The following is a 23,168-nucleotide window of genomic DNA, read 5'->3' on the forward strand; positions in this document are numbered from 1 at the left end:
CCCCCCCCCCCCCCCAAAAAAAATCACCCCCGCGGGCTTCCCTCCCCCCCCCCCCCCCCTCTCCCGCTGGCCGACCCTCTGCCTCCCACAGCCGACCGCCTCCCTCTTCCCCCTCCCCCAGGTGAGAGGCGCTCTGCCTCCTGCCGCGGCTCGCACCCGGCGGGTCGACGACGCATCGCGCGCATCCAAGTAGTGGGGGGGCGTACAGGAAAGGCGATGCCGCCCGCTGACCGGCGGGTGACGGCTGCTAAACCCCGAAGGGCGCATCCGTCAGTTCTCACCTCACACAGAGAGCCACTGTGGCGTCCACTCGCCGGACCACTCGAGGGAGTCGAGGACGGGGCGGGCGCTGGGGCGGTGTCACTGTTGTGTGCTTGCGGGGGTCGTGCATCGTCTTTGTGTAATTTATTTCTTCGGCGCTGAGCCGCAATACAAGAGAACACACAAGTCTCTCTCTGTCACTATCTGTGACTGTGTATACTGTGTCTCTGCTCTCTCTCGTGTGACTTACCGAAGTACCGTGACAGACACATTTTTCCGAGCGGAGGGCTCGCGAGACCGAGAAGCTCGCGTGCACGTGGCCCGCGGACGCGGTGCGCCCGGCGGGGTGTAGCGGCCGTACCCCGTACGGCGCCAATCTCTCTCGGCCTCGAGATCTCGGCCTCTCCGTCTCGCCGCACGGCACCCGCAGTGGCCAGTGCCGCCCGCCACGACGAAGTTTAACTTAAAGACGACCACGAAGATATCTTCGTACTTCGACACCGGCGCAAGCTCAGGCGGCATCGGGCCATCGGCATCATCTCGCGCACTGACACTGGTTCACGCTGATCCGACCCGCTGTGGCACCCGAGTGCGGCGTCCGGCGTGGGTGCAGTGACGAGCGAGCGATACATTGCGAGCGCGGAGCGGCTCCACGTCGGACACGGGGCCGCACTGCGGACTCGCGGAGGAGGGCTGCTGGCCGCTGGAGAGTTGGAGGTTCGGGACGCCGCCCCCCCCAGGCCAGCGCGGTTGCACGGCGGATCGATGTGGCGCAACCGCACACGCTGAACAGGGGGATGGTGCCTGCTGCTGGCGCGGGCAAGCTTTGCTCTGTCTGTCATGGCCGCGTGGATTCGGCGGGGGAGGGGAAGGGGGGAGGGGCGCGGTGCCGTGCCACGGTCGTCAAAAGCGCTGTCGACCGACGACCCGAGCCTTGGCCCGCGGGCATGCGAGTATGAGGCTCGGCCTCGGCTTCTCCGAGCACCGACCGGCGGCGGTGGCGTCTGCACAGAGTGCGTTCGCTCGCTTGAGCGACTCGCACGGTGCGGAGCCGGCTCCGAGATCCAACCCCTTGGCTATCCTCGCGAATGCAGGAGGGACTCGAGCCTCGCGACGACCATTTCCACTGCCACCGGGTTCATCCCATTCGGCACGATGATGTCGGCAACCCGCTTGGAGGGCTGCACATATTTGTCGTGCATCGGCTTCACCGTCTCCTCCCACTGCCCGATGATGGCATCGACGGAACGGCTGCGCTCCACGATGTCGCGGCGGAGGCGGCGACTGAAGCGAAGGTCGGGCTCGGCGTCCACAAAGATCTTGATGTCGCACGCAGTGGCGAGCTCGGGCACGGAAAAGAGGAGGATGCCCTCGACGAGGATGAGCGGCGCGGGCGCTACCCGCCGGGGCTGCTTCCGGCGAGTATGGGTCGCAAAGTCATAGACGGGGACGTCGATCGACCCGCCACTTTTGAGCAACAGGAGGTGCTTTTGAAGCAGGGCTGCGTCGAGACTATCTGGATGATCAAAGTTCGCCTTTGCCCGCTCCGCGGAGGTTTGGTGCGCCAGGTCCTTGTAGTACGAGTCAAACTCCAGATGAAGGAGCTGCTTTCCCAGCCGCTTGGCAATGGCACGAGCAAGGGTTGTCTTGCCGGAGCCGGAGCCCCCCGCTATGCCAATCACGACGGGGCTCTTGTGCTCGGACAGGGCCATCCGTTGAGGGAGGCGGTCGCTCGGGGGAGAGGTAATGAGTGCGACCGACTCCGTCCTGCGTGGGAGTCGGTCGCTCGGCGGAAGTTTTAGGGGCGTGGCAGTCTCCTGTGACGAGCCAATCTCGGCCAGTCCGACCCCAAAGAGCGCCAGACTCCCCACGGAGAGCAGCCCGAGCATCAGGATGGGCTGGCGGCCGCGAGTGGGGGATGCGGGCCCGGCTACCACCATTGCGAAGCGCGCGTCGCCTCAAACGCGCTTCGTCGTATGGCCGAACGCGCCGAACGGGGGCGACCGAGTCCCACAGCCCCAGCTGGCATTTCTTTTTCAGCTAGATCAGCACACCCGCCGCCACCGCGCGCGCAAGTTCTTTTTAAATGTAGGCGAGTTCTTTTATTCATTTTAGGAAGGTGTGGCCAGCTCGTGGGAACGCAGCCCCCGTGGGAACGCCACCCCCATTAGAGGGAGCACGCCTCCGGGCCCACCCCCGCTCATAATTGCGCACCGCCCCCGTGCGCGGGGACGTGCGCAGTGGCGCTCCTTTTCATATGAGAGTCCGGCGACCAACGGCGTCAGCTCTGTGCCGCGCGTGTCGCTGCCCGCCGAGGAGGGAGGAGCGACCAGGGATATCCCAGCGTCTCGGGCGGCGGAGGCGGCGGCGGTGGCGGCGGCATCGCGAGCACCGCGGCTGAGCGAGCTCCTCGATTGCAAAGCTCACGGCCGCCTACTCGGGAGGCCGAGCCGCGTGTGCAAGGGGTCAGCGGGGCGGCGGGCGGCGGAGTCCTTCTGTCCTGCGGCGAGCGCCGCGCGGAAGCGAGCGTGCTCCTCTCCCTCGCGGCTTCCCACTTCTTCCGGCCGTGCTTGCGCGGGAGCCCCCAAATGGCTTCTAAAGAAGCCCTGTTCATCGCCTTGGACGTCTCCGACTCGATGCGCCCGCACCTGGACGACGTCACCGGCGCGGTGCAGCGGATGCTGTGTGACAGGATCTTCCACTCCAAGCAGGACGCCGTCGGGCTGCTCAAGGCTGGAGCCGACGCGACCGACAACGAGGTTGCGCTCCAGATGGGCGGCTACGATCACATCGCGGTGGTCGGTTCGATGGGGCCTGTCGGCATGAAGAGAATCGAGAACGTCGGCGCGATCCACGCCGAGTCCGGCCGCGCGGACCTGATTGACGCCGTGGTGGTCGCCGCCGACGCGATTGCCCGATATGTGCGCAAAAACAAGTGGAGCAAGCGGGTGCTGCTCGTGAGCGATGGCGCAACGTCGAGGGCGGAGCTGGACGAGGAGCAGGTCGCAGACATCGCCTCGCAGCTCGCCGACAACGACATCGTGCTCGAGGTTGCGGCACTCGGGCCGCTGGGCGAGGAGGTGCGCGCCGCCCGCGCGCCCTCCTCCGCCGCGGGGCCGCCGCCTCAGTCGGAGGCGGGAGAGACGTGGGCCGCGCTCGCCAGGCTGGGGGCCCGACTCGACGCGCTGGGCAAGCCCGACAAGCCCAAGCCCTTCGTCGCGCGCGAGTGGTCCGAGGCAAAGAGGGTGTGGAGCGAGCCGCGCGCAAAGGCGACAAAGTCGACCGCCGCTTACCGCGGCCCGCTCGCGCTCGGGGGGAGCGGGGGCGGCTTCCTGCCCGTGCGCGTGTGGCGCAAGGTGGCGGCGAGCAACTCGGCGCCAGTCCTCTTCAAGAGCGTCACCAAAACGCGCGCCGCCGCCGCCGCCGACGACGGCGCGGCGGCGCCCTCGGAGTCTGTGGACCGCGACGTGCAGTGGGTGCTGAAGAGCGACCTGGACACGCAAGTCAGGCCTAACGAGATGGTGGCGGCCTACCGATACGGACGCGACGTGATCCCGGTCGCGGGCGCGCTCGAGGAGAACATGCGGTACGGCGTCCCCGAAAAGTGCCTCGAGCTGCACGGCTTTGTGCCGCGCGCCTCGGTGCCGCGCCACTACCTCCTCGGGCCGTCCGAGGTGCTGGTCGGCGACGACGCGGTGGCCGGCGCGGACAAGGCGGTGCAGGCCCTCTGCTACGTCCTCGACGAGGAGCGCCTCCTCGGGATCGCGCGCTACGCGAGGAGCAAAGGGCTCGCGCCGCGGCTCGCGGTGCTCTGGCCCAGCGCGAGCGGCTGCCTCCACCTCAACATCCTCCCCTTCAGCGACGAGGTCAAGGCGCTGCAGTGGCCGCCGCTGCCGCCCTCGCTGGCCGCGCCGCCCAGCGCAGAGCAGCGCGCCGCCGCCGACGCCCTCGTCGACGCGCTCGACCTCGACGCCGCCGCGTGGCGAGGCGCAGACGCGGAGGCGCGCCACCCGCAGGGGTTGCTGGCCCGGCGCGCGACCCCGCGAGCGCCATGAGGCTGGCGCGGCCACCGTAGGCGCGCATCTCCGAGCTCGAGCCGCAGGCGCGCGCGCTGCTCCGCCGCCCGAAGGACGTCCTCAACCCGCAGCACGCCCGCCTCCAGCAGATCGTCGTGCACCGCGCTCTGCACAAGTCCGAGGCGCTGCCGCCGCCGCCGCCGCGCCTCGTTGCTCCGCTCCAGCCGGGCGAGGACCTCTTCACGGCCGCCCGGCCGGCGGCGCAGCGGTTCGCCGCCGCCTGCCCGACGGGCGAGCTCCGCAAGCCCGGCAAGCGCGTCTTCAAGGAGGCGGCCGGCGGCGCGAAGCGGCCGAGGGCCGGCGAGGCTGGCGGCGGGCGCGAGTCTCCCGGTGGCGGCAAGAGTGGCGGCAAGAGTGAGAACGGCGGCGGCGGAAGCGGAAACGGCGGCGAAGGCGGCGGCGGCGGCGGCGGCGCAGCTGTGGAGGACTTACCGCCTCTGGGCGGCGGCGGCGGCGGCCTCCGCATCGACTCTGGGCGCCCCGTCGAGTGCTTTTGGCAGATGGTGTCGACCGGGGAGAGTGCGGTCCTCCTGGACGCGATGGCGCAGATGCGGAGCTGCTTGCTCTCGCTCTTCGACAAGGCTGGCCGACCCGACGACCCGGCTGCCCGCAAGGGCTTCGACTGCTTGCGCGCGCTGCGTTCGGCTTGCATCAAGGAGGACGAGCCGGACAAGTACAACGAGCTTCTCAAAAGCGTGAAGGCCCAGTGGCTCGGGGAGAGCGGCGATGCCGCGCCGTCGCGCGAGCCCTTCTGGCGCGTGCTCTGCGAGGACAGCGCACTCTCCGCCGGTCTGATAAGCTCCAGCGAGAACGACGACTCGAGCGTGAGCGCGGCCGAGGCGCGCGCCTTCCTCCGCGAGAGCAGCGCTCCTGCCCCGGCCGCAGCCCCGGCCGCAGCGGCGTCCAAGCCCGCCGACGGGGAGGAGGAGGACGACTATGATGACTTGGAGTAGCGCCATTTCCAATCGTGCGCCTCGCGCCGGCGTGCGTCCTCGTCCAGTACGTTTGCTTGTACTCGTGCGTCGTTGTGTGTATGTTCGCTGCATGTGCATTTGCGTGTGTCGTGTGTGAGAGAGCGCGAGGTGCCTGTGGCCTGTGGGCTTGTGCACGTTCGCTCGCTCCACAGGCGGCACAGCGCAGCGCTCGGCGGGGACAGGCGAGGGGTCGGACCCGTCTACCGCTGCATGCGTCCGGCCCGTGTTCCCGAGTCCGCCACACAATACTCTGATAGTAAAAAAGAGTGCGCAGCGAAACGACCGAGAACAAATCCCACTAGCTTTCACCGACGTGACCCGACGTGCGACGCTGTTCAACGCCGCTCCGAACCTCGAGAACCTGGCCCGCGCACATAACCTGGCCCGCGCGGCGACCCGACCGATGGCGAGGTTCATCGATCATGCCCGCTGAGCTCGGGTGCATGTAGAGTCCCGCGGACCCACCCTCGGCCTAACCCACGGGAGCCTCCAAACATCGCGTTCACCAACAGGAGGAGGTCGCCAGTCGGCATCAGTGCCCTTTGCTGGTGCCGCCGCGGGCCGGAGAGGACGCCAGCCGGGCCGCTCACAAGCCCTCGGGCGCGCCCCGCTTGGTGCCCCGCCGGTCGTCGTAGCCGCCGTACCCCTGCATTGCCGCGCCGTTGTAGTAGAGCGCAGCGTTCCCGCCCGCGGCGGCGGCGGCAGCGTACTGAGCGTCGTAGCCCGGGTACTGCTGCTGCCCGTAGGCGGCGTACTGCTGCTGCGCCTGGTACTGCTGGCCGTAGGCGTCCGCGGCCGCGGGCTGGCCTGTGGCGCGGGGTGGCGGGGCGGTGACGGTGCTGACGGGAGAAGGGGGGAGGGGGGAGGGGGGAGAGGGGAGGGGGGGAGAGGGGGAGAAGGGGGGCGGGGGGCCGGGGGGGCGGGGGGGCGCCGTAGTAGCCCGCGTAACCGCCGTAGGCCGCGGCACCGTAGCCAGCGGGGTCCGCGGCAGCGGCGCCGTAACTGCTGTAGTCGAGGGAGGGCTGCTGCTGCGGCTGCGGCGCCGCTGGCGGCGGCGGGTTGGCGTAGCCGGAGTTTGCGCTCTGCGAGAGGCCGCCACTGCCGGGCACCGAAGCGGGCGGGCGCGGGTTGGCCGTCGCGAGCAGCTTTGTGACTTCGGAGAGGGCGTTTGCGACGGGCCCCTCCTGCCCCATCAGGCAGACGAGCCGCAGGTCGTCGCCCCAGCCGGGGGGGGGTCCCTCCTTGTCTAGGATGAAGATGTGGCAGTTGGTCCGCTGCTGCAGCTCGCGGTACGTCGTGCCGCCTCGCCCGACCAGCCGGCCGACGTAAGCCTTTCCGACGGCGACGTCGTGCCGCACCACGTTCGGGTCGGCGCCGAGCGAGATCATCCGCCGCCCCGCAGGCTCAGCCACAGTCGGCCATCCGTTGACGAGGATCTGACCGATCCCGCCCGTGCTCTGCGGGTTCTCCTGCGGGCCCGCGGTGCCGTAGTCAGACTGTGGCGGCGGCGCGGCGGGAGGCCCGACCGACGGGCGGTTGTTTGGCCCGGACACTGTCGGGCTCTGCCCGTAGTCGCCCCCGCCGCCGCCGCCGTACCCGCCGCTGCCGCCGCCACCGCCACCGCCGCCGCCGCCACCGCCACCGCCGCCGCGGGGGGGGCCGCCGCCATACGCGTAGCCGACCGAGGCGCCTATCCGAAGCCGGAGCTGTGAGGACCGGCGGGTGTGAGCGCGCGAGCAGGCGGCTTCTCTCGCTGCGCGCCGTATCCTCCTCCGCCTCCCCCGCCTCCTCCTCCGCCGTACCCTCCTCCACCTCCTCCGCCGTATCCTCCTCCTCCGCCGCCGCCGTAGCCGCCGGCGGGGGTGCCGTAGCCGCCGGCGGGGGCGCCGTAGCCGCCGGCGGGGGCGCCGTAGCCGCCCTGCGCCGCGCCGTACCCCCCTCCCCCCTGCGCCGCGGCCGCGCCATACCCGCCTCCTCCTCCTCCTCCTCCTCCGGGGTTGACACGCGAGGAGCCGAGCAGGCGCGTGATCTCGGCGAGGGCGTTGGAGACCTGGACGTCGTAGCCCATGAGGGTGACGAGCCGCGAGTCGTCCCCCCAGCCGGGGGGCGGCCCCTCCTTGTCGAGCACAAACAGGTGGGCGCCCGTCCGCTGCTGCAGCTCGCGGTACGTCGCCCCCCCCACCCCGATCAGCCTCCCCACGAGGGGCTTGGCTACCTTGAGGTCGTGCCGCACGACGCCGGGCTGCGCCTCGAGCTGCTGCATGCGCTTGCCGATCGCGACGGCGGCGTTCGACCACGCCGGGTACCCCTCGATCAGCCGCGCCCACCCCCCCTCCGGCGCAGCAGCGCTCGTCCCGTCTGGCGGCGGAGCTGTCATCGGCGGAGGGGCGCCGCCGTACCCTCCGAGGGCGCCCATCCCGTAGGCGCCGAGCCCCACCATGCCGGGCGGCATGCCTCCGAGGCCGGGCATGCCGTAGGCGCCCATCCCCGGCATGCCCGGCATGCCCGGCATGCCCGGCATGCCCGGCATCGCCCCCATCATGCCCCCGAGGCCGACCCCGAGCCCTCCGAGCCCACCGCCCGCAGCGGCCGTCGCGGCGGCGAGCTCGGCCTGGGCGGCGGCGAGCTGCGCTTCGGTGGCCGCGGCCGCCGCGGCAAGGCTGCTCCCGCCGCCGACGAGCGCCCCCGGCGCCGCCGCACCCGCAGCCGTCGCCGCCGCCGCGTCTGGGGCGGCCACGGGCGCCGCGGGCGTGATACCCGCCGCCGCGGGATCGGAGGATGGCGCCGGGGCGCCATCGGCGCCGCCGGCCTCGCTCACCGCAGCGCCGAACGCCGGCTCGCCCGCCGCCTCACCAAAGGCCGGGGTGGTCGAGTCGCTTGCGGCGGGCGCAGCGGGCTCCGCGGCAGGCTCGGTGGTGGGCTCGGCGGCGGGCGTTTCGGCGGGCGCGGCAGTCTCGGCGGAGGGCTCCGTGGAGGGCTCGGCCGCGGCCGTCTCGTCGGGGGGCGCGATCGTCTCGTTCATTCGCGTCACCGCTGTATCAAGGCACCTCAGGACAGCAGCACTCGAGAAGAGAAAATCGCGTGGGCAGATCAGACCGACAGCAGAGTCCTCCCATCCCTCCCTTGGGTTGTCCGTTTTCTTTCTTTCTTTAGCAGAGAAGAGGCAGACTCCCCAGGGTGGGCGACGGCTAGCGCATCACACTCTCCTCTCCTTAAAATCCCTGTGTGGTGGCGGCGTGCCGTTCTCCCATCCCTCCCTTGGGTTGTGTGTTTTCTTTCTTTCTTTTAGCATGTCTCTGCTCGTCTTCCTGCTCCTCGCTCGGCCGGGCGGTGGCACGGGTGATGCGGAGGCGTCGCCGCCGCGCTTGCGCGTGCGCGGGGCGGCGCCGGAGCCCACCTGCTGGCACCGCCACGGCGCGACGCCCGGGGGCGGGAAGACTCAGGGCGAGGCTCAAATGCAGCTCCACAACGAGCATTCTGACGCCGAGAAGCTCTCTGGCGACGAGCAGCGGCGGAGAGGCCTGGGCGATCGGGCCGATTCGGCGGCGCGCGGCCTAGCGCGCGGCGTGCAGGCACCCCGCCCGCCCACGGCCGCAGCGGCGTGGCTGGCGAGAACCGCCCTCACCTTCTCGGCGAGAATGGCGAAACTCTTCTCGCAGTCATACCTCCAAAATGGCGACTCGCGTGGCACGATTGGCCCTCTGGCGCGCTCGATGCCCAGCCCCGCGGCGCCCGCGCGCCGCGCAAAGCTGGACATCAAGCTACGACATGGGCGTGCTTTGCTCCCTTCGGCGTCGAATCTCACGCTTCTTGATCAATTTCGGCGTTCGGATTACGTCGAAATATAGAAGTCCTTCACTTCAATCCTTTTTTCTTTCGCAGGAACCTGAGCCAACACCCATCGGCCGGTGGCTGGCACGGAAATCCCGAAAGGGTGGTGTTCGCTCCAATCTCCTTTCTTCCTCTCTTCCTCTCCCCCTTCCCGCCGCTCCCCCCCTCGCCGCACCCGTCCCCCCACCGCCCTCGCCGCCCCCCCTTCTGCCGTCCCCACGGGGAAACCCAAAGCGCAGACTAACCCTCGGAGAACCGTGTTTATTTTACCTCGGCCCTTTCCCTGCGAACGCGCACCCCCAGGGCTAGGGCTCTCTAGCCCGTAGCCCGATGCCAATCATCCGGCCCGCTGGGTGCGCTTCTTAGCTCCCCGGCCCTGGATGTGCGGTTGATGACTGCACTCCAAGACCAAGTGCTCCAAGGGCTCTTTACCCTATTCTGACTCGCTGCTGAGGGAGGGTGTAGAGGATGCAGAGTGTAGAGCGCTGTAGTAAGAGCTGTAGAGCTGTAGAGCGCTCTGGAGCGCTAGCTCAAAAGTGTCAGCTACGTAGGTACGTAGGACATGGATATGGATCGCAACGTCCAATTCGTGTGATTTATACCCCGTTTAACTATACTAATCTTCTGCAAGGCAGGTTGATGTTATTGAATTTAACTGGGGCAAGGGGGAGGCACCGAAGAACATAAATGCATCGGGCGATGGTGGTATGGCCGTGAACGAGGGCCACGACGGCGGCTCAAGCGGGAGGGAGCGGAGACGGTGGGCAGAGAGCGAAGTGGGTGAGACTGATGATGCTCCTTCGACTTCGGGAGCGGTTCCGCTGCTGGGCGAGCTTCAGGATGGTGCTCACGCGAAAAGGAATCGACGCGATGTACAAAGCATACAAGAAGAGGAGAAAGAAGAGGAGAGGCGCCAGAGATGACGAAACAGAAGCTAGTGCAGACGAGGGCAGGGTAGACCCGGGGACGGCGGAGGCGGACCAGACGGCATCGACCGCCGAGGGAACGTTGGGAAGAGGCACGAGGAGGGCGGCGACCTCAACCGACTATGGAGGACCCGTCACCAGACGACGCAGGGCGGACGACGGTGAGGCGGAGCAGTCGCGCAGGGCGAGACGAGGGAGGGAGCAGGACGTTGCGGAGATCAGCAGGAGGATGTACGAAGAGATTAGGAGCAGCAGGGACCCGAGGGACCATGTGGAAGACGGCTAGTGCTAGTCCCCCATCGGGAGGACGACCCCGGCTAGCCGCCGACCACACCCACAAAGAACCCTGCACAAAGACCGCAGGGCGGGGACCTGTTCCTTTTTACCCATCTCCTAGTAGAGGTGTCCGTTTTATTTATTTATTGGCCGATGACCACTGGGGGAGCGTGAACTTTGGATTCATGTGAGCATCACTACCGGCGGAAGCTTAAAAGAGGCAAACGACAAACTTGCCCACGCCTATAGCGAGAGCCGGATTCTCAAATTGCTGCCCGCTTAACATATGTCGGGTAAAGCGCGGGTTTTCTTCCCGGTTCGCCATAGGGCAGGCTTAGGATCGTGCCGCTCCTCGCCGCCACCGCGAGCTACAGCACACGAGCTCGCGTCGGAAGGGGGGATCTGCCATGGTGCGTCGGCCGCCGCCCCCCGCGTGCACCGTCGTCTCTCTCCATGCGCCCGCCGCTCCGCCCTGCCGCGTGCGCGCGTGCGCACAGCTCTCTCCGGAGCTCCGCTGTAGGTTGAGGTCCGGTTCCTGCTGCTGGAGACGGCGATGGGCTTTGCCATCTTCGACCGAAAGGAGTCGGACGAGATTGGCGCCGAGCTGGCGGACGCACAGAAGGCGACGCCCGACTTTTCTCGCTTCTCCAAGATTTGCGCGCTCCGCGGCTTTATGCCGTTTACGTCGGCAGAGGACGCCCTCGAAAATATCAACGACTTGGGGGAGGGTGTGCTCTCCCCGGTGCTGCGGACGGCGGTGGAGACGAATGTGCCCGCCGCCAAGGCGGGCAAGAAGGCCAAGGCGGCCCTCGGCGTCGGCGAGGAGAAGATCGGCAAGGCCATCCAGGAGGAGCTCGGCACGCCGGTCGTGTGCAACGACCTCACGCGCGAGCTGCTGCGGGGCTGCCGGGTGCACATCTCGACCTTCCTGTCCGGGCTGCGGACGGGCGACGTGGAGCGCGCGCAGCTGGGCCTCGCCCACTCCTACTCGCGCTGCAAGGTCAAGTTTGATGTCAACCGCGCCGACAAGCACATCATCCAGTCGATAGCGATCCTCGACACGCTCGACAAGGACATCAACACCTTCGCGATGCGCGTGCGCGAGTGGTACTCGTGGCACTTCCCGGAGCTGCTCAAGATCGTGTCCGATAACTACATGTACGCCGCGCTCGTCACACTCATCCGGCGGCGCGACTCGCTCTCGACGGAGCGGCTGCCGGAGCTCGAGCGCGTCGTGATGGACGCCGACAAGGCAAAGGCGGTGCTCGACGCGTCAAAGCACTCGATGGGGATGGACATCTCGGACATCGACCTGCTCAACATCGAGACCTTTGCGCAGCGCGTGATGAAGCTCGCGGAATACCGCCGCTCCCTGCAGGAGTACCTGCACAACAAGATGAATGCCGTCGCGCCAAACCTGCAAGCCCTGATCGGCGCGCTCCACACGCCGCACACCCAATTCGCGAGGCTGAGGCTGAGGCCGAAAGCGAACCCCCCCCCCCCCCCCCCTCTTTTCCCTCTTGCGGGGGGACCCCCCCCCCCCCCCCCTTCCCCCTTCCCCCTCTCCCCCAGGCGACCAGGTCGGCGCGCGGCTCATCTCGCACGCGGGCTCGCTGACCAACCTGTCAAAGTACCCCGCATCGACGGTGCAGATCCTGGGCGCCGAGAAGGCGCTCTTCCGCGCGCTCAAGACGAAGGGCAACACGCCCAAGTACGGGCTCATCTTCCACTCCTCCTTCATCGGCCGCGCCGCCGCAAAGAACAAGGGCCGCATCTCGCGCTACCTCGCAAACAAGTGCTCCATCGCGTGCCGGATCGACAACTTTTCGGACGAGCCGACCTCCAAGTTCGGGGACAAGCTCAAGGAGCAGGTGGAGCAGCGGCTGCGCTTCTACGACTCTGGCGAGGCGCCCAAGAAGAACGTCGACGCGATGAGGGAGGTGCTGGACGAGCTGCGGGCCGAGGCAGGCGGAAAGCCCGACAAGGAGGGCAAGAAGGAGAAGAAGAAGAAGAAGCGCGAGGCGGCCGACGAGGCCGCGGCCGAGGAGCCGAAGAAGAAGAAAAAGAAGAAGAAGGACAAGGACTGAGCGGGAGTGTCGGGCAGTGTGTGGCGCAGCGCGGAGCCGGAAAATGATCACGGCGCGCCTGGGGACGCGTTATGTCGGGGAGTCAGTATGAGAGTTCTGTGCGCATGTTCTTCTGTACGTTGTCATTACCATACGCCAGTAATAAGAATCGGTACGGAAAAGAGCGAGTGGGAGGAACACAAGCATTTCGGAGACGGACCATTTGGGCCTCTGCGCTCTGGCTCTGCGCTCTGGGTCTGGCCTCTGGCAGTGGCACCTCTGCGCACTGCGGCCGGCGCGCGGGGCGGCGCAATCGCGCTGGCGCGCGCCCCCCGGCGCGCGCGCAGCGGAGGATGGGCAAAGGGGTTGGCCGATGACTCCTCAGAGGAGCAGTCCTGTCTACTCGTTCATCCACAGAGGCGTGCGGAAGCCCGCTCCGGCGTATGGCGCCGAGGCGCCCAGCTCCTCCTCGATGCGCAGCAGCTGGTTGTACCTAGCGCGAGGCACCGCGGCTGAGGGGCAAGCGCGCCGCACGCCGCTCCCGCGACGGGCAGGCGTGGCGCACTTTGCGAGCCGCTCCGAGCGGCAAGGCGCGCCCGTCTTGATTTGGCCGGTGCAGAGGCCGACGGCGAGGTCGGCGATGTAGGTGTCCTCCGTCTCGCCGGAGCGGTGGGAGGTCATCACGCCCCAGCCGGCCGCCTTCGCGTCCTTGACGGCCTGGATCGCCTCGGTGATGGAGCCGATCTGGTTCACCTTGAGCAGCAGCGCGTTGGCCGCGCTGTCCTTGACCGCGCGCTGCAGAGCGGCGGGGGGGGAGGGGCGAGGCCCGGCGTCAGCGGCTCGAGTGCGCCGCCGGAGGAGCAGAAGCGGGACGGGGGAAGCGGCCGGGGAGGGCCAGGCGTGGGAGGGGGCGAGGGGTCTCCTCACCGCGATCTTGGTCGGGTTCGTGACGGTGAGGTCGTCGCCGACGATCTGCACGTCCTTCCCGTACTTTGCAACCATCTCGGACCAGTTCTCCCAGTCGTCCTGCAGGCAGGACAAGGGGCCGGTGCCCGCGGGCTGGGGTCGTCCGGAGAGAGTCGTCCAGCGGGTGCGGCGGGTGCGGCGGCCCCTGTCAACCCTCCCCCTCCCCCAAACTTGCCGGGCGAGCCTCTGCCGCCCGCCCCGCCCCACCCCCCGCCTCGCCCCACCCCCCCGCCCCGTCCCCGCTGGCGGCGGCGCGCCTCGTCAAAGCCATCCTCGATGGTGACGACGGGGAAGTCCTTGATGAGGCCGCCGTAGAACTCCATCAGCTCCGCGCCCGTGATCTGCTGCGACGTCGCGTCCCACATGCCCAGGTCGTACAGCGCGTCCTTGCCCGACGGGCTGTCCTTGACCTTGAACTCGGAGGCGGCGACGTCGAGGCCGACAGTGCACTTGCCCGCGTAGCCCGCCTGGCAAGCGGCGCGGCGCGGTGAGGGGAAGGTGCCGCTCCCTCTGCCGCCGGTGGGTGGGCGCGGCGGCGCCTGGTCGATGGCCTCCATCACCAGCTCGATGCCTATACCGCACATGTCGTGGACGTGTCGTGGGCGTGCCGCGAGCGAGGTTGGCGGCCCCGCCTCGAGCGAGGCACGCCGGAGCGCGAGTCGCACGGCGGCGCGAAGCCGCCCTGGAGGGGAGGGGAGGGGCGTGGCGGAGTGCGAGGCGAGGGCCGGGCCGACCGGTGCGGCGCGCTGCTCTCGCTGCACCGCCGGGGCGCGCCTCGTCTCCGATCAGCGTGGCGTCGCCGCCGAACTTCTTCTTGAGGATCTTTGCGAGGTTGTGGTAGACCTGCGGGCGCTGGATGAGGGTGGGCGGCCCGCGGCGCGGTCAGGGCGAGGGCGGCCGCGGCGTCCGGCCGCGCCTCGGTGCCGATGAGCATGCCCTCCTTGAAGGAGGCTGCGCCGGTCGGGATGACAAAGTACTCTTGGAACGGCAGCTTGTTGCCCGCGTGCGAGCCTCCGTTGATCACGTTGAAGCAGGGCACCGGCATCATCAGCTGGCTGTTGCCGGCCAGGTCGGCGAAGTGGCGGTAGAGCGGCACGCCCTTGGCTGCGGCTCCCGCCTTGGCGGCCGCGAGCGACACGCCCAGGATGGCGTTGGCTCCGACGGTGCCCTTGTTTGCGGTGCCGTCGAGGCCATTCATCTTTGCATCAATCGCCGCCTGGTCCGTCGGGTCCATCCCGACCAGCTGCGGGGCGAGCACCTTGTTCACGTTGTCGACCGCCGTGAGCACGCCCTTCCCCATGTGCCGGTCGCCGCCGTCGCGCAGCTCGACCGCCTCGTAGGCGCCTGTTGAAGCGCCGCTCGGCACCGACGCCCGCGACAGCACGCCTCCCGCGACAAGGTCCACCTCGACCGTCGGATTGCCGCGCGAGTCGTAGATCTGGCGCGCCTTGACCGACTCGATTGCCATCGTGGCGTCGGCGGCACGGGCAATCGCATGCACCGCCGAGCGCGGGATGCTCACGGCTGAGCGCTGAGGCAGCAGCGCGCCGCTGAACCCGGAGATCACGAGAAGCGACATGTGAGTCCCTATGGAGAGTCAGGAGACGATGAGGAGGCCGAATATCTGTGTGAGAGGGGCCGCGGCGGCGAGGTCGCAGCCGAGGGGTTGCGAGATGAGCAGGCTCGAACAAAAGAAAACACGCCCCTTTCGTTTTTAGGCGCAGAACGGAGACCCGCGTCCTTTCTTCCCTGTGTATGAGCGAGCTCTCTCTCTCTAGCCCGCAGCCCGATGCCGATCCATCCGGCCGCCGCGGTGCTTCAATCAAGGTTCAAGCCGCTTCATTCATAGCTCCCCGGCCCCCGGCCCTGGATGCGAGGTTATCGACTGCACTCCAAGTGCCCCAAAGTGCTCAATCAAGTGCAAGTAAGTGTGAAAGTGAGTGAGTGAGAGTGTACGAGTAGAGTGAGGCAAGCCTTCCCAGGCAAGCCCTTCCTATTTCGCAAAGAAAAACCGACGGAGGGCGAGACGATCGAGGGGTCCCGTACCATGGTCCATGCGGTGTGAGCTCTGTGTCTTGATTTGCCAACAACATACCTAAACACAATGCGGAATCGACCCTATCCAGTGCTCAAGGCTCAAATAAAAACGGACGATTTTGCGTCGGCACATTTCCATGTGTGCGCGCGCATGCATGAAGACGGTAAGTCTAATCGACTCAGTCACCGCCACACACGACAGATTTGATGCCACTGCCAATGCACGCATCAAGACGACGGACAGGAAGAAGAAGCAAAATGCTGCGTGGCCACAAACCCGTGTGTAGAAAGAACGCGTCGATGTGGGTTCGGCTGGATCGAAGCGGATCAGGAGTGCCATGCAGAATGTAGCGGCACTGAGGCGCTAGACATGGGGCAGACAGAGTACTGCGCCTCCTTGGGGTACACTTTTTGCTATGTACGGATCTATCCCCGTGCACAACGAATTCGGAAGAAGAAGGCGCAGCGGAATTCAAGGCGGGTGACTTCTGCCCGGGGTTTGGATGCGGGTGGCTGGTGCGACTTGTACTAGCGATTGCCGAGAGGAGTCCTGCGCGTGCGATGGGGCGCAGGGCGCAAGCTGCTGCGCGGTGACTCGTCAGCACCCAGGATGCCGACGCACTCGTCAGCACCCAGGATGCCGACGTACTACTTGATCGCGGGGATATACGTCGGGTACATGATTCTCTCAAGCCTGGCGCTATACCTTTGCACGCGGCAGCACAGAGCAAGGCTGGTGGCGACGCTCACGGAGCAGTGCGGGTTGGGTGGACGAGTCCCTTCTACCAAAGCCCGAGCCAACACGGGTCAAGCTCGAGGCAAAGAGGCTCGTATACCACATCGACGTGATTCTGCCTCGAAGCAGCGTGACAAGCGCACGACCGGTTTCAACGGCAGTGCCGCTGGTGTCGGAGGCGTCTGTGCCCATCATCGTGGAGGCCATTCCAGTGTAGCATCGCGGATCCAAGCGGTGAATCGAACCAGACTCCTGTGGCATAGCCTCACGCTCGACACGGGTGGGTCAATCACACACTCCTTTGCGCGCCGTGCCGCCACCCCGAACCGGCCGGAAAGAGAGGAGAGGGACGGTTTTCGATGGACCGTACCTCGCACTGGCTGAGAGGGCAAAAGAAGGAATAGATTTCCCTTTAATTATAGCGCACGTGGCAAGGGTGTGCAAGGACGTACGGAAGTCGAAGTATGTCGTCGCCGCGTGAGTACCGCATGCGCGCCGCGCTTCACCCGCCGCTATTTCCCGGACCCGTGGCGACCAACGACACCACCGCGGCCGACATCGGCATGACAACACCACCCTCGCTGCCGCCGCCCAGTGCGCTGCTCCTCCCGGTGCCTGACGACGACCTGTTTGGCTGGTCAGCGCCTCCGGTCGTGACCGGCAGGGACGATGCCCTGCTGGCAAAGCTCTCAGGCAAGAGCTCGAGCGCCCTCACTGCCAACGACCTTCGTCTCCTCATTATCCAGCACCGGCTGCCTGTCCCACTTGTCGAGGGTGGTCGGCGCCTAGCAGAGCTCAAGAAGCAGGTCGCCCACGCCCATCGATGTGCCTATCCCGTGCGCCGCTCGCGTCGCTCCGCGCGGTCGTCGCGGGGCAGTGCAGCAGGCAGGAGGAGCTCGAGCAGAGCTTCACGCGCACCGCTGTGCAGGTAGTAGACCTCGCGTTCTTCACCCTTGTTCTTCGTGTCACCACACACTGTCCTCCTCTGTCCTGCGCGTGCGCACCCCGGCTCGTGTGAAGCCGTGTGCGTCCTTTCTCTGGACATTTGAGTTTAAAGCAACACGAGAATTGGTGCGCGGGAACAAAGCCAGGCGCTCTGGGGCATATGCGCGGATCGCGCTCTTCTGTGCGCCGCGCGAGTGATTCTGAGATCAGGTTGGGCGACTGGCAGACATTTCAAAAATTTGGCGCCGCAGGCGCCCGCTGCGTGCCCACCATGGTTGGGCGCGCAGCGAAGAAAATTTTGCGCTCTCCGACAGCCTTTTCTAATAGGAAAATGGCCTCTACTCGGCGCCATACCGCTTGTCGGCGCACAGCGGAGTTCGCAAGCCGGACCTGCTGCCTTCCCTTCTACGTAATTTCAGAATGGAGGCTCAAACGCAGCGCAGGGCTCAGACCAAGTGCAAGTCGATTTGTACCAAAGTTGGTAGACAGTGCCAAAACCGCGGAACCGAAAATGGCGTTTAATTTCGCGCACCTGCTGTCCGCCGCCTGCGGCGGCGCTCCGCACCGCTTGAGGCGCCTGCGGCGCCCCTGGCGGCGCGCTGTCGTCCGCGCGCCCCTCTGTGGTTTTCGTGGGGGGCTCGGCTCGTATGTCTCGATTTGTACCGGATTTCGACGTTAGTGGCAAAACTGCGGAACCGAAAATGGCGTTTAATTTTGCGCACCTGCTGTCCGCCGCCTGCGGCGGCGCTCCGCGCCGCTTGGGGCGCCTGCGGCGCCCCCCTGGCAGGTGGCAGGGCAGTGTGTACGGCTGCGGGCGTGCGCCCGGTACACCACCGGCGCTCTATGGCGTGCTCCGGGGGAGCACGACTACGCAGTCGTGGCTTCCACACGCGAGAGAGTGGCTTCTACATTTACGAAAACATTGGGCGTCCCTAGTGCCGCATCCATAAGAAGTGACGTCACGGTTCCAGGAGCGCCTGGCGGCACAGCTTAGAGTGTGGCAGCCGAGCGCCGGCCACGACTATCGAGTCGCCGTCGCGGAGCTGAGGGCTGGCCGACGGGTGGCGCGGTCTTCCTCCCAGCGCCACCCATCGGTCAGCCCTCAGATCGATCGATCGGCGCTCAAAGTCGCTTCAGATCCGAGAAAGCTGCTGGCGCCGCTGCCGATCCCAGCCGCGACGCCAGCAGCTTCCTCTGCTCTCCAATGCGCCGAGAAGCGACGCGGCGGTGCTCGGCTCGCCATGCACGATGACGGATCCGCTGGGTGCTCGTCGGCCGGTCCGGTGGCACCCTATTCGCGCGTCACCTGCCGGCGTCCCGACGACAGCCTCGCGCCGCCGCTGATGGAGGGGCGGTCGGCGCCGCTGCCGCCGCGCCGCCGGTGGGAGAGGCACTGGTGGTGGCCTGGGCGGCCCTCCGCCGCCGCTCGGCGCGCCCGGGCAGCGGTGGCAGCCTGCGCCGCCACCGCTTCGAGAGGGCGCCCCCCGCTTCGAGCGGGCGCCCCCGCTTCCAGCGGGCGCCCGGGACGGGTTCCCCGCTTCGAGCGGGGAGATGCGGCCTGGGATTCGCTTTCTGAAATGTCTGCCTCCAAAGGGGAAACGCCCAACCTGATCTCAGAATCACTCGCGCGCGCAGCCTGCGGGCCCTCGACCAGCCGCGCCCCCCAGAAGCAGAACGACGCGACGCCCCGCGGCTCGCGCGAACGCGCCCCCGCAGCGGCACGGCGCACGCAGAGCGGGTGTGCGGATGGTCTCCACGAGAGCACAACTTAGGCAGACGGCATCAATTAGTGGCTCTTTGTTGTGGCAAGAAGATGTAAAGAAAACGCTCACCTCGCTCTCACCTCTGACACGCGCGCACCGTGCACCGTCCTCCCTTTGTGCTGACCAGACAACACTACGTACCAGCGCGCTAGGATGTGCGGGAGCCCAATGCACGAGGGCCTCGCGATACACGTACCTCGCTCAGGTGTTCCGGTCGGGAGGACTCGGTCTCGCTTACTTCCAGTGCTGGGCGCTGATGCGCTTGGTGCCCCACTGCGCCGCAGCCGGCTCGGCAGGCGCCGGGGCGTCGGCCGGCTCCTCGTCGAGGGCGGGGCGGGAGGGCATGCACTTCGGCGCGGCGGGCAGGAGGTTCGAGAAGGCCTTGGATAGCTTCTGGATCAGCGTCGGCTTCTCCTCCTCCTCCTCGGGAGCGACCGCGGGCGCCTCCTCCACCGCCGTCTCGGGCGCCGCCTCCGGAGCAGCCTCAGGCGCAGCCTCCTCGGCCACAGGCTCCGGAGAAGGCTCCGGAGCCGCCTCAGCCGGCACCTCCTCGTTCAGCGCCTCCTCTGCCGCCGCCTCCTCGACCTGCGGCTCCTCGATCACCGGGGTGGAGTCCTTGCGCGGCGAAAAGACCGCGGCAATCACACCAAAGATGGACTCCTCGGGGCGCAGAGTGGGGACCGCATCGGCAGCCGCGGCCGCCGCGGCCGCCGCCGCCTCCTCTGGCGCCTCCACGTCAATCAGCGCGCGTACTATTGGCGCCTCCACCGCCTCGACCGGCGCGTCGGCCTCCGCCGCCTCGGTCTTGGCAGCCTCAACAGAGGGCTCAGACTTGCGGCCCGACACGTACTCAACCAACTTGTCCACCAAGGAGGGCGCCTTGGTCGGCTCGGCCGGCGGCTGCTCCTCGGCCGCCTCGACAGGCGCCGCCCCGGCCTCAGCGACCGAACCCTCCTCCTTGTGCTCCTCTGCCGCCGCCGCCTCCGCCTCGGGCTCCACGTCCGAGCGTGCGGCCGCCGCGTCGGCGGCGGGCGTCTCGGTGGGCGCGACGTCGGGCGTGGTGTCGACAGCGGTGGTGTCGGCGGGAATGCTGGTCGGCTCTGGCTGCGGGACCGGCTCGGCGGTGTTGTCGTACGTCTTTGAGCTGCAGCCACCCATGCTTTTCGCGGTTGCTTTGTCTGGTCGGCTGACTACCTTTCGCGCCGTACGTCCTTGGCCACGTGCGTTCGAACAAAGTTTCAGTTTTGAAATGTTGTTTCTTTTCTTGTTGTTGGTGAATGTCTCTGAGGACTGAGCGAAATGAAAAAATACGCAAAGGCTGCTCGACAGGGCGGCTTGCATTGTGGCGAGCGAGCGAGCGAACGCGGTCGGTCGCCGTTACTCCAACTTTGCTTTATCGATCGAACTCCGGTCGGTTATATCTTATAACCGGGCGGAAGTTTGGTCGGGGGTATGCGTATGGCGCTCGAAAAGACAAGCGAACGAGAAGTGCATATTTTTTTCATTCGCAGGCGACTGTATTCTTGATTGACTAGCGTGTCGGGCGGGGCCGTCGGGAGGGGCGAGCGTGTGTCCGGCGAGGCGCCCATACCTCACCCGTACCTTTGCCGAGGTAGCGCGCGGTGTCCTATACCTCCACCTTAGGTAAGTGGCCCATGTCTGTACCCCTTTACTGTACCTCTACCTAAAAGTGTGCCGGCCAGCGCCCACACCGCTCACCGGCACCGGGGGTAGGGTCAGAGGGACTGCACCCAAGGTGTTGAGGTGAGCTCCTTATGAAGTGTGGATTCTTTTGTATTATCTTCGGGTAAGGTATTGCATGGGGGATCGTGCGTATTCTCGTATCACTAGCTCCGAGTAGAGGGGGCGCCGCCGCAGCTAGGGGAAACCCAAAGCGCAGACCAACCCTCGGAGAGTATTCTCGTATCATTCGCTCCGAGTAGAGGGTGCGTTCTGCTGCTAGGGGAAACCCGGAGCGCGGTGCTATCCCTCGGAGACCCGTGTTATGGCCCTGCGACCGCGCACCCCCCAGGGCTAGGGCTCTCTTGCCCGCAACCCGATGCCAATCATCTGGCCAACTGGGTGCGCTTCTTAGCTCCCCGGTCCTGGGCGTGCGGTTAATGTATAATGACTGCACTCCACAAGTGCTCCAAGTGCTCCGGCATCGAGCAGAAAAGGCGAGACGGTGGCAGGCGCAGGGCCGCGGCCGACGTGCGACGAAGAGACATCAGAAGCGACTGCAGAGGCAGTCTGGCAACCCCCGGAAAGCGAGCAAGAGACCGAGTCAAACTGATAATTGAGGGCTCGCCCTGACGGGCGGAGGACGGGGAGCCCTGGGGCGAGTCGCATATTTAGGCGTTAGCCGTGTACGTGCGAGGCGTATGGTGTTGTGTGCCCGTTACCGCCGTTAGCTCCGAGTAGAGGGGGCGTTCTGCAGTGAAGGGGAAACCGTACACGGAACTAACCCTCGGAGACCCGTGTTTACAATTACGGCCCGCTCCCCGCCGCACACCACGGCCCCCCGTTTAGCTCCAAGTGCTCCAAAAGTGCTCCAAGTGCTCGAGAGGCCGAAAAGGTGAGCGCGCTAAGGCCGCGTGTCGTGTACGTATAAGGTGTCCTTGGGCCAGCTCGTGAGCAGCATTACGTGTATTCAGACGGGACCGATCTACACGCTGCCTACATCGTCTCAGCACACACCGGACAACACTAAGGGACGTCCGAAATTCGCACAATGGCTAGTCCCACGCCCGCCACATGACGCCCACTGCAGCCGCGTTGGTCGGCGCGCGCCGACGCCGACCATATCACCACCGACCGACGGCTCGCCTATCGGCTCTCCAATCTCGTCGCCGGCGGCAGGCCCGCATGGCGCGCTGCTCGATGGCAGCCTGCTCAGTACGCCTTGGACAGTGACTTCTGCCTCGCTGCTCATACTGCAGCCGCCTCCGGGGCCGGCGCCGGCCGCCACGCTTCGCCAGTGCTGTCTACGCCTGCGACACGCGTGGCGGCTCGCCGCCCGCGTCGCCCGCGGCGGGCCCGCATGGCGCGCCGCTCGTCGGGAGCGTTCCCAGCAGGCTGTGCAGGGCAGTCTGCCTCACACAGGGCGCCGCCACCGCTGCGCGGGGCCGCCACCGGCGCTGCTGCCGTGAACAATGCCGCCGTGTACGTCACCATCGCCTCTCTTCGTCGCCGATCTCGCCGATGCTGCTCGCCGCTCGCCGCCGCCCTGCCTTGCCCTGCCCTGCCCTCGCACAAACAACCAACACACACACACACACACACACACACACACACACACACTACACACCCTGCCCCCACCTCGAGCGCCCCGCGCCCTCCCGCCCCACGCCCTGCGCCTCACGCCTCGCGTCCCACGCACGCCCCGCGCCCCGCGCCCACACGCCCCTCACCTCGCGCCTCACGCCTCCCTCCCCACCCTCTCAGGCATTTATCCTCCCTGCTGCTCGCCGACTCCTCCTCCCCCCGCATGACCGACGACTACCCGTCCTTCGGCGACTCCTCCCTCCTCGGCGCCAACGCCTACTACCCGTTCGGCCCGGGGAGGGGCTGGAGCGCAGCCATTCCAACGGCTGGAGAGTTTCTGAACGGCCGTGCATGCGCCTGCATGCCCCTTACTAAGAATGTCCCTCGCTCCTGCTCCTCTCTCGGAAGACGCGCGCCGGCCTGGGGGACTCGCTTGCGATCCCGCTCCAGCCAGAGGCCGCGTGAGGCGTGTGGGACGGAGGGTGCACGCTGGGGCTCGGCCCCAAGAGCGCTGGCCTCGCGTCTCGAGGGGAGGGTGGCTCGTAACTGAGGTCCGCCTGCGGAGACAGTCGTCCTCCCCTCCCTCCGACGTCCTCTACGAGGGGGGGACTCCGAACGGCCGAGCATGCCCTCGCATGCCGGACAACTAGGTAGGTCGTAGACCTCCCCCCCTCTCCGAGGGCAGAGGCTGCCGCCTCTCGGATACTCGGCCATTCCAACGGCCAGGCCGCTCGCTTAAGGCTGATTGGCTAGACTAGCGGCCTACCTCCAATGGGGCTGTCTGGGAACGCGTGGATCCGGCCCGCCCCCCGGCGGGTTACGGTTTAGCGCTGACAGTCAGCCCCATGGCCTGGGGCGTGGGGCAGGTCTGGATCCCACGGGGGATGACATAGACATCCTCCTGCCTAAGAGGCTCGTAGTCGTACCGGCACGCGCCGGGGGAGGTGGTGGTTGCTCCGCCGCCGGACCGGGCGGGGCCCCCTCCACCACCCTCGCCCAGGGATCTACAATGCTGTCTTAAGGTCCGACAGGTTCGGCACCGGGCAC

The 23,168-nt window shown here is 67.2% G+C and overlaps 6 protein-coding genes across 6 annotated transcripts in view; 2 read left to right on the top strand and 4 right to left on the bottom strand.

The window, feature by feature from the left end:
- EMIHUDRAFT_465924 (hypothetical protein) overlaps nt 1-440 on the top strand; it is a 1,480-nt gene extending 1,040 nt beyond the window's left edge. Inside the window, exon 2 of the mRNA XM_005758504.1 lies at nt 122-440. Coding sequence (XP_005758561.1) covers nt 122-193 — 72 coding nt within the window. The 3' untranslated portion in view covers nt 194-440. The remainder of the gene's footprint in view (nt 1-121) is intronic.
- Nucleotides 441-1,337: 897 nt separating this feature from the next.
- On the bottom strand, nt 1,338-1,973 carry EMIHUDRAFT_312341 (hypothetical protein; the record flags this gene model as incomplete). Its single annotated transcript, XM_005758505.1, has 1 exon — nt 1,338-1,973. The coding sequence occupies one exon, from the start codon at nt 1,971-1,973 to the stop codon at nt 1,338-1,340; it is 636 nt and encodes a 211-aa protein (XP_005758562.1).
- An 876-nt stretch (nt 1,974-2,849) lies between these two features.
- On the top strand, nt 2,850-5,290 carry EMIHUDRAFT_219460 (hypothetical protein; the record flags this gene model as incomplete). The annotated part of the gene is made up of 5 exons (XM_005758506.1): nt 2,850-3,311; nt 3,405-3,656; nt 3,735-4,127; nt 4,337-4,486; nt 4,838-5,290. 5 exons carry the CDS (start codon nt 2,850-2,852, stop codon nt 5,288-5,290), a joined length of 1,710 nt encoding a protein of 569 aa, XP_005758563.1.
- A 221-nt stretch (nt 5,291-5,511) lies between these two features.
- Nucleotides 5,512-8,333, bottom strand: EMIHUDRAFT_219461 (hypothetical protein; the record flags this gene model as incomplete). The annotated part of the gene is made up of 6 exons (XM_005758507.1): nt 5,512-5,561; nt 5,793-5,851; nt 6,022-6,118; nt 6,261-6,807; nt 7,362-7,922; nt 8,049-8,333. The coding sequence occupies 6 exons, from the start codon at nt 8,331-8,333 to the stop codon at nt 5,512-5,514; spliced, it is 1,599 nt and encodes a 532-aa protein (XP_005758564.1).
- A 2,349-nt stretch (nt 8,334-10,682) lies between these two features.
- On the bottom strand, nt 10,683-14,958 carry EMIHUDRAFT_465926 (hypothetical protein; the record flags this gene model as incomplete). The annotated part of the gene is made up of 10 exons (XM_005758508.1): nt 10,683-10,754; nt 10,865-11,777; nt 11,917-12,903; nt 12,976-13,205; nt 13,338-13,436; nt 13,634-13,843; nt 13,916-13,947; nt 14,025-14,058; nt 14,151-14,219; nt 14,293-14,958. The coding sequence occupies 8 exons, from the start codon at nt 14,953-14,955 to the stop codon at nt 12,810-12,812; spliced, it is 1,431 nt and encodes a 476-aa protein (XP_005758565.1). The 3' UTR covers nt 10,683-10,754; nt 10,865-11,777; nt 11,917-12,809.
- Nucleotides 14,959-19,091: 4,133 nt separating this feature from the next.
- EMIHUDRAFT_106981 (hypothetical protein) lies at nt 19,092-20,015 on the bottom strand (the record flags this gene model as incomplete). The annotated part of the gene is made up of 1 exon (XM_005758509.1): nt 19,092-20,015. One exon carries the CDS (start codon nt 20,013-20,015, stop codon nt 19,092-19,094), a length of 924 nt encoding a protein of 307 aa, XP_005758566.1.
- Between the last annotated feature and the right edge of the window lie 3,153 nt (nt 20,016-23,168).

Source organism: Emiliania huxleyi (genome assembly GCF_000372725.1).
Source record: "Emiliania huxleyi CCMP1516 unplaced genomic scaffold EMIHUscaffold_86, whole genome shotgun sequence".
NCBI lineage: Eukaryota > Haptophyta > Isochrysidales > Noelaerhabdaceae > Emiliania > Emiliania huxleyi.